Below are 9798 nucleotides of genomic sequence, written 5' to 3'. Positions count from 1 at the left end.
CGCTTCGTTGGATTGCTTGTTCATCCTAAAGATACTATCGAAAGGGACAGTGACTTACTGTAACAAGGCGCTATCAGACAAGAGGAGATAAAATATATGAAGAATTGTCAACTACGAAATGAACATTGCAGAAAGGAAAACGGAATTGAATCGGTTCTATTTCTCTGATGCGTCAGGTGGCTGGCTAGGTACGCGGAACATAGAAGTATGCCTGTCACAAATGCTGCAATTTCCTTCCTCATCTGCCTAGAAGTTCAGTATGGTGTGCAAACTTATCACAACTAATGTAGTCACGAAAACTACAATCTCTTCCGCTTCCTGTAACCTGCCTGTTATTGCTCAGAGCATAGAGTTAGAACACTAGAGGCCGCAGACGCCTTAATTAATTGTAATTTGTAGTAATTTGTCATTTGACTTCATGTAGTCAACTTTCTTCATCTTCTGTGTTTTGAGCGGGCGCAAATCCAATGTTTAGTCATTCATTGCCACCATGCTATGCTGCAGTATTCGCTTCGGTAGTGTTAAAACAGCTCCATTTGCAGCTCAATCATTAGCCGGTGTCTTCTCTAGTAATATATCTCTATGGGCAGAGTTTGTCCTCGAGGCAACTTCTCCTCTCCAGCTTTCCTCTCTCCCTTTCGATTTCCAACTAGTGATATCAACCCCTCAAGAGCACCATCTTGTGGAAATTCTACTGAATTACTTTTCTCAGGCTCAGACAGACGAAACTTCATTCATTCAGCTCAAATTCACACACTCGAATAGGTCAACAACAAACTTGATCCTGAAGATAAAAAAAAACATAACGACTCCCATACCTGCAGAGCTTCCTCCATGCTCAATCAGCTGCACGTGTGGGTGAGGTAACGAGCCGTCCGTCCCAATTAGGAGGTCTCTGTTGTGAGATGAGTAATGTTAGGTGAACTGGGTATTCCATGGGAGAAATAAACATCTAATAAATCTAAGTTGTTAAGTACCCCCCTGGTCCCTCCTTGTGGAACATAGCAATTGTTGTATGATTAGTCTGGGGGGAGTCTTAGCACAAATCAGGAACACTCCGACCTGCCATTTCATCCTGCCTCATTATGAAAGGCTTGCTTCTAATACGGGGCACCGTTAATGCGTTCATGTGAATTATCGTTCAGTTAAACTTCTGTTCATTACAAGTAGGCCTACTGTCATTTTTGTAGCTGTTCATTACAAGTAGGCCTACTGTCATTTTTGTAGCTGTTCATAAGCACCACTGCTCTATCAAATCATAAGTTTTAAAACAGACTCACTTGAAATGTAGTTCGCTCAGTAGTTTCATTCCCTTTCACCTTGCTCATGTATTTATTTCTTATATGTATATGTACCCCCAAAACATATTTACTCATGTTGGCTATCTTTTATGTCAGTCGCCATTCACAGTAATAGTTCTAATATATTATTAAACGGTTGATGTTTTTTTAAACCATAAATACATTAATTTACTGCCACCTCAAACTAACCTAACATGAATTCAGCTATCAATGATCAAGAAACAATATTTCTATAGACTACCTTTCTCTCACTCATTCTCTACTATTCCCATCTTCTCCTGGTGACAGTAAGAGGTGGAACAAAACACCCTTTCCCAAGTCTAATCAGTATCCACAAGGACACCCTCATAATAAAACAGGATAGGAGGAACGAGAGAACAATTTCAGGACAGTGTGGCAGTGTCTTAATCATAAACATAGTGGAAGTGTACCAGTGAACAGGCAGGAAGAACGATAGGAGAAACAACGGTGGTGACAAATAGTACTCAAATTTATTACTATAAACAATGACAGCATGTCATTAACGCTGTCTAACAGAGGAATGGCGGACTAACGACTCAATTAAAACATTATTACATCTTACAGTTAAAGATTCAGGAGAACAAAATGAGAAAGTAAAAAAATGTATTCGAAAGGACGTTCTTCGGGGGGGGGGGGGTGATCATTTCTGTGTCGTGTGTGTCTTAACGCTGCTTAGTCTTGGTTCAAGCTCCTCTCTCTACAGTAGACCCTGTCTCTTCAGATCCTCATAGGTCTTCTTGTTGACCACATTTCCAATGGAGTCTTCGTACTCCTCCTGGATAAACAGCAATGAATGAAATGAGCTCATGGTCACAATCACATTGTCCAACTAACTGGGGTGCTAAATACCCCAACTGCGAGCACCACATTAAAATACTACCTCCGTGATAATATATTACAACGATCTACGATTGACCAGTGTGATTCATATCCATGTCTGGTGTATTTCTACTAAACCTCATACAACATAATAGAAGCATTAGCGGTTAGATTTGAAAGCATGCTGTGAATTGGATGGATAGATGATTCACTTAGACAAATGTATATGTTTTAAGTCGCTTTGGATAAAGGTGTCTGTTAAATGCCAATAATGTGAATTAAATGTTTTTTTTCTTGACTCACCTCCGTGTCTGGCTGCCATCTCTCTGATGCTTTCTGTGACTTCAGCTTCGACCACACTAAAACAAAACACAAAGATATCAACAACCAGTATTGGTCCCCTTTAAACATTGCTTACTGATATGACAAAGGTAGGCTAATTTCTCTAACATGAATGTATTCCACCGTAACATTGGTAATTCATTATTTGTCCTTGCTCAACTTGTTGATGTTACAAAAGTAGTTATGATATGGATGGGGATAGAGACATAGCTGACAATCAAAATGTATTCGGCAAACTGTTGTATTTTCTATAACTTGACGAGGTTGTAATAAGAAAAAATATATGATTTAAAAAAAGAAAAAAAAAGAAAGTACTTACGAGAGACAGCGTCCTCAATCTGGGTGACGTTGGCAAAGTGGGCGGTGTTGGGGATTCCCAGACAGCGCATGCCATGGGCATGACGCCACTCCTAGAAAGCAGAGAACACGTTAGATAGAAATGCCACAAAAATCTATCTTTAAATAATCTTTATTAGGATATACTATGATGATGTAGAAATGTTGCCTTTATAATACACATGCATGTAGTATATAGTACTGCATTATAGGGCAAGGCAAGTTTATTTGTATAGCACATTTCATACAACAGAGCAATTCAAAGTGCTTTACATGCATTATTTAAAAATACAGCAAGAGGAGCATAAGAAAATAAAAATTACAATGAATAAAAGCAAATATAAGAAGTAAATAGATAAAACATTTAAAAAGACAATAGTTAATGGAAAAAAGACTTGATAGAAGTGTTTGTGTTTAATCATAACAGGTGCAAAACATGAAGGTTTTTAGCTTAGATTTAAATATTTAAAGGGTTTGGGCCTGTTTGATTTCTTCAGGGAGTTTGTTCCAGGAGCATGCAGCAGCGTGACTGAAAGCTTGTTTTGTTTTTACTCTTGGAATTATTAGCTGATTTGTCTCAGCTGACCTTAGGGACCTTGCGGGAATATAGGGTGGGAGGAGATCTGATATGTATTTTGGTCCAAGACCATTTTGTGATTTGTATGTAATTAGGAGGATTTTGAATTCAATTCTCTGAGAGACTGGTAGCCAGTGCAGGGATCTCAGGATTGGTGTAATGTGTTAAAATGTCTTTGTTTTTGTTAGGACCCTAGCAGCGGCGTTTTGGATGAGCTGCAATTTACGAACAGCTCCTTTAGATAGGCCTGTTAGTAGACCATTACAATAATCAAGTCTACTCGAAACAAATGCATGGATGAGTTTTTCACGGTCTTGCTTGGACATGAAACCTCTCATTCTTGTTATGTTCTTCAGGTGATAGTAGGCTGATTTAGTTATCGAGTTTATGTGGCTGTTGAAGTTTAGATCGGAGTCTAGAATTACACCAAGATTTCTGACCTGTTTTTTAGTTTGAAGAGAGAGAGAATCAAGTTTTGCACTGACTTTCGATCTTTTGTCAGGTGCACCGAATACAATTATCTCTGTTTTGTCCTTGTTTAGTTGGAGGAAGTTTTGTGTCATCCAGGCGTTTATTTGCTCAATGCAATTACAGAGATTGTCAATGGGGCTATAGTCGTTCGGTGAGAGGGCTATGTAGATTTGAGTGTCATCCGCATAGTTGTGGTAGGCAATTTTGTTCTTTTTTATGATGTGTCCCAATGGAAGCATGTAGAGATTGAATAGAAGGGGGCCAAGGATTGACCCTTGGGGAACCCCACATGTCATTTTAATTTGGTCAGATACAAAGTTGCCAATGGAGACATAGTAGCTTCTGTCCTGTAGGTAGGATCTAAACCAGTTTAGGGCAGTGCCCGAAAGTCCTACCCAGGTTTTTAGTCTATCTATTAGAATGTCATGGTCTACAGTGTCAAAGGCAGCACTAAGATCTAGTAGTACCAAAACTGAGATTTTTCCGGAGTCTGTGTTTACGCGAATGTCATTAAGGACCTTAATAAGGGCCGTTTCAGTGCTATGTAGGGGGCGAAAGCCTGATTGAAAGTCATCAAAGAGATCATTTAGGGTCAAATAATTGCTAAGTTGTTCGTGGGCAACCATTTCAATAATTCCTGTACAGGGAAGGTTTGATATGGGTCTGTAGTTGTTTAGTACAAATGGGTCTAGGCCGTTCTTTTTTAGTAGATGCTTAATAACTGCAGTTTTTAGGGCTTCAGGGAAGATTCCTGATGAAAGGGAGGTGTTAACTATTTGTATTAGTTCGCCTGCCATGCAGCTAAATATGTTTTTAAAAAAGCTTGTTGGCAGGACATCAAGGGCACAGGTGGATGGTTTAAGACGTGACATGATTTTATCTAGGGTCTTGTAATCAATGGTGTTAAATTGTGACATGGTTGTTATGTCCACCCTATTTGGGGTTGTTAATGGGGACATGTTTTTCATGCCTGACACAGAAGACCTAAGGGATGAGAGATTCATTCTTTCATCACCACCACCACAACAACAACACATCTGGGACGTACTGCAAAGTGCCTCTGGAAGGCCTTGGGTCCTCTGTATGTGTAGTTTCCACAGATCTCACAGTTGTAGTTGATGTTCAGACCATGAAGCTTGTACAGCCAGTAGGGTATGGGCTAGAGAGAATATAGAAGAACAAGATGTCAGTTACTGTACAACATAACTGTAAAACAGGGGAGACTGGTGGAGGTAGAAATCAGAGGACAGGCTTGTTGTAATGCATGGGATGAAATGAGGCATGGTATGAAACACGTGTTTCCTCATTCCGTTTCACGCATTACAATGAGCCCGTCCTGCGATCTCGACCTCCACCAGCCTACTCCGCTGTACAATGTAAACAGGACGAGCAGCACCAAGGTACAGGCTGTTACAGGTCCAAGGGTGTTACAGGACCACAGATTTTAGAGGCTGCCACGGTACCTTGCCATCCCAGCCCAGGGGCAGATTCTTGGGGTTGTAGATGATCTCGTTGTCCTCGTCTTCGCTCTCACTCTCGCTGAGCTGCTCCTCCTCTTCCTCCTCGCGCTCCTCTCCTGTCCGGGCCTGCTTCCTCTGCACATTCTCATGGGTCAGCTGCCTCTGCTCCTAGAGGACCATGGGACATAATAGCCAGTGAGCTCTGCTCCTGAGAGGAGGACAGACAAGAAGACTATCTGGAGAAAGATACTGCTATCTCTTTGGGTGCCAATGGCTCTCTCCCAAACCAATGCAGTGGCATATGGACTCAGAACACCCGTAGGCGTAGGACACGAGCCACAGAATTAATGTTATTCAAACACCTCACTTTGTTAAAATAGCCAAGATGTTGGCAGTAGTCACTTACCCCCAAGATCTCCACATACTCATAAACCTGGGCTTCCAGGAAGGCAATTTCTTTGTTACGCTCTGTGTCTCTGGGGAAGAGAGTCAAACGGTTGTTAGAGTTTTTATTAAGTGATAAGTGATTACATAGGACACACAAACAACAAATACAAACATAGGCAGTGTCAAAAGCACCCACTTTTTGGGTCCTTTGGATTTAGGGTTCTTGGCAAACAGGGAGGGGTCCAGAGACTCCAGGGACTGGCCCTTGGTACCGAACAGCCTTTGGGCACGCTCCTCCAGTGTTCTGGTGGAACAAATAAGACACATTGATCCACTCAGTCATCTGATCACACTCGGTTCTGATTCTTAACCCCGACCCAACGGGACCGACTGATTCGGGCCGGAATTAATTCATTGCAGAGGTATGTCGCCATTTAACAAACAAAAGTTGTGACTGAGGGAGATTGGAGTTGCCAGACAACTTTCGGATTGAGTTTATTCTCTTTTCAACTCGGTTACACTGCCACCAACAAAAATGGTAAAATGTTAGAAACTCGGCATCTAGATTCGTTATGGATGTTATTGATATGAAAATGTCGGGCTCAGGCCAGGTCAGGCTTGAACTGTCAGGCCTGATCAAAGCTCTCATAATCTATACACCACTATTTTATCTGGTGTGTCATTAGATTTCATCATTCTAATTACAATGACATTCAGTCTAATTAAATAGCACATGGTTACTTATTTGAAATTGCTCTTGAATGCTTACCCTCCACATTTCAGGCCAAGAGCCATCAGGGCTGACTTCAATCTGTCCAGACCCAAGGATGCCAATTCCTGTGGGAAAGAGAGAGAATGATATAAACCGGTACCGTTTTGGTAAACTCCAAGTTTAACAGCATGAGCATATTCACAAGTCTTACCTCCCAAGAGGAGAAAGCAGACAGGTCCAAATGGGCACCAGAATGGGTCAGAGCACTGCTGGTCTCTTTCTAAAACACAGAAGAAAAAAAATATATATATACAATTCAGTAAATTCAGAGTACGGCACAAAAGAGGACTCCCAAGTGCATTTATTGACAACGTTTCAACTCTCGGGACTCCGTGCGGTCCCTGGACTTAGTCATCAATCAGGGCCACTCACTGGCCAGCCTGGAAAGGTTCCGTTGTCCCACTTCTTCTCAAACTCTCCCAGGACTTTGCCATACAGCTCGTTCTGGTCCAGCAGGGGCTTGACTCTGTCTGTGTAGTCCTGGAGGTACTCCAACAGCATCTCCAGGTATCTAAAACACAGAGCCACTGCATCAGCCAAGCTTATGGAGGAGGGGTATTCATGAAGGCACCTTCTTTTAAGAAGTTAAGAATGCCATTATGGAGTAGGATGTGCAGCCTCATGTTCTAAAGTTGTACATGGAGAACTTAAGCATTGGGGGAACAACAAATATGTCCACCTGACACACAGAACTGCTAATAATCGCCATTTGATCCAACACATCTAGAGCAGCATCCATTTTATGCTTACTTTTTGTACTCTGCATTCTTCCTGTCTTTGGAGATATCAAAGAGCTGGTCAAACGAGGACAGATAGGTGATGTACTCCACTTTCTGAAATTGAAAGAGAGTAGAAGGGAGGCTGTAGTACAGATCACAATAAGTCAAATATTATATTTTGTTGGGAGGCGTCAATTACCTAATGAAGTTCCATGTAGGAACGAAACATTGTCAGTCTCAGTTTGTCAATAAAGTTACCTGGATTGAGCGTGCCCTACTTTAAAGGTAGGGCACGTTTTTTTTGTATTAATACTAAAAAGTATTAATCCCCCAAAAACATTAAAGCCCTGCGCTCTATAATAGGGATATGCTTTTTGATCCCACATCACAACTTACATCTGCACCCTTCAGGTTGGTGAACTTCAGGTAGCAGTCGTGGAGGTCGAGGTAGCGGCCATAGCCCTCCTCGTCACTGAACTCCACCATGTCTAGAACAATTACACACGTCATTCTTAATAATCTTAATTATTATTATGTATTACAAGTATAAAGCACTTTTCATTATACTAGAATAACCTTAAGTGCATAACAAAGGCAAAATAAACATATATATCATAAAAGCAGCAAAGTCTAGGAGGGAGGTCATTATAAATAAAACATCCATGGAGGGCCGAAAAGTGTGATAGAGCTGCTGGAGTAATTCGGAAGCAGATTTAGTTTTGTTGTATTTTGACTCACTTTGTGCCTCCTCAGTGGGGTTCTCTCTGGCCTTAATCAGCTCATCAAACTCCATAGACATCGGCACACAGATCTGAAACAACAACAACCACATTGACCTAAATGATCTACGGCTGGAGCCAGTTGCACCAGCTTTGTGTAAGATCAAACTTAGCCTAGTAATAACTGTAACTACATTCAGATGTATACATACATTTATACACTCTTACTAACGAACGGTTTATAATGGAAATAATGTAAAAACTCTTTACAACATTAATATTATAAAAAGGTTATTCATTGTGCACAAACAGTTTGCATTTGATTTCCCTGACTAGTATCCATGTTAGCTAAGCAGTTGGCAACCAACTAACTAACTAACTCTGTAACCATGATGATAGGGAATGTTCCTTTGATGACTGATGAGCTACAAGGTTATTCTTCTAAACAACTTACACCTTACTAGTAAGTAATTTCCAAAGTATGTGTGGTGCAACCCAGTTTAGTAAACTACTAATTTTAAACAAACTAGAAACAACTAGGGATTTAGTGAAGACTTTACACAAAGTGATGAAGTTACACATTGGGGGTGCAACCCCACCCCGGAGACTTATTTCTGACATAGCCTACTCCTTTTAAGCATAGGGATAGGAACACATTCTGAGGAATGCTATTGAGGCAAAACATTGGTGGCGAATGAATCGGGACATGATGTTATGCATGCATAGGACGACAAATTCACTTTACTGTCATAATGATGCACTCTTACATAATTTGACCATTTATATGATGCTTTCACTACAGTACCACTAAGTGCCTTTGTTTACAGAACACACCTAAATCTCTACCTATAGGCAACATCTAATTCCCTCTTTAACTCTTGCCCGTTTACAGAGAGAGCTAAGTTACCCCCCACGCATGGGCAGAAACAGTAACAGTAGAAAACAATTATAATAATTGATTATTATTAACAATGATTACCTCATTAGGGTGCTTCCTGTGGAACTCCTTTATCTGTTTCAGTCTGTTGTAGAATTCTGCAAATTCGTTTGGTCCTGAAATGGCATTGAGTTCATCCTTTCTCATACTGTTAAGAGAAAAGGCGACAATATTTCACGTTAGACATTTGCAGCCTTGGGCAATACCTTACCATGGTCTGACAGGCACACAAACACGAGCTTACCCATCTTTGTCTTCATAGGACTCCCTTATATTTGAGCTCACTTCCATGAATCTCTGGATGGATGAAAAAAAAAAAGTCTTTATAAACCATGTGTGGCATAATGAATATTCAAGAGAATGATGTGTTGTACCAGTGTTGGTAATTACACAAGACACATGAGATGAGACGAGGTGGCATATTTCAATAACATAATGCACAAGCATTGCAACTTACATCCAACATGGCTCTGGTTCGATGGTCGGAGTTAATTTGATCGCGTAACTGTTTGAAAAGAAAGGAAAATGAATGAGACTTGTGATAGTGTTGCTTGTTGAGGACCGAGCCTTTGCTAACTAAGTGTCACTCTATCCTTAGGATGAGTCGTGCCTAATCAAGACAATAAGTTGTCAGAATTGTTACGCAAAGGGAAAGAGGGCGAACACGTTACACTAGCGACCCTATTTTATGACAAAACATCGCTTGAATGAACTCATGTATTTATGCATTAGCCAGCTAGCCATAATGCTACATACCGTGCTTTTCTTATACATTATCTCTTTTGTTTTGGCATCCATCAGTCTTTCTTTCTCTTCATGGTAGCGACGTTGTTGTTCTAAAATTGACTCCATTGTTAATGTTTGCGAGAAGAAAAAAAAGAAATAAGCCGAACTTGCACAGTGAATAACACAAAGTGCAACTTCGACAACGTTTACG

The 9798-nt window shown here is 40.7% G+C and overlaps 1 protein-coding gene across 1 annotated transcript; it reads right to left on the bottom strand.

The window, feature by feature from the left end:
- Positions 1-1779: 1779 nt before the first annotated feature.
- Positions 1780-9798, bottom strand: sf3a3 (splicing factor 3a, subunit 3). Its single transcript, XM_080532639.1, has 17 exons — positions 9618-9798; positions 9319-9366; positions 9106-9158; positions 8904-9009; positions 7944-8016; positions 7602-7693; positions 7237-7319; positions 6859-6997; positions 6638-6706; positions 6484-6551; positions 5911-6018; positions 5734-5803; positions 5331-5495; positions 4916-5026; positions 2803-2893; positions 2445-2500; positions 1780-2097 (listed from the first exon to the last, which is right to left on the bottom strand). Exons 1-17 carry the CDS (start codon positions 9711-9713, stop codon positions 2020-2022), a joined length of 1506 nt encoding a protein of 501 aa, XP_080388765.1. The 5' UTR covers positions 9714-9798; the 3' UTR covers positions 1780-2019.

This window comes from Nansenia antarctica (assembly GCF_963989245.1).
Source record: "Nansenia antarctica genome assembly, chromosome: 5".
NCBI classification, from domain to species: domain Eukaryota; kingdom Metazoa; phylum Chordata; class Actinopteri; order Argentiniformes; family Microstomatidae; genus Nansenia; species Nansenia antarctica.
Note: the sequence above shows the minus strand (reverse complement) of the source record. Positions and strands in the feature narration are given on the sequence as shown.

Bases quoted from the DNA above. Each gene is read 5' to 3' on its own strand.
- sf3a3 (XM_080532639.1), bottom strand. From the start codon at position 9,713: ATGGAGTCAATTTTAGAACAACAACGTCGCTACCATGAAGAGAAAGAA. The intron at 5,496-5,733 runs GTAAGTGACTAC...ATGGTCCTCTAG, and splicing joins AGTATGTGGAGATCTTGGGG to GAGCAGAGGCAGCTGACCCA. The intron at 2,098-2,444 runs GTGAGTCAAGAA...CTGTTTATCCAG, and splicing joins GATGGCAGCCAGACACGGAG to GAGGAGTACGAAGACTCCAT.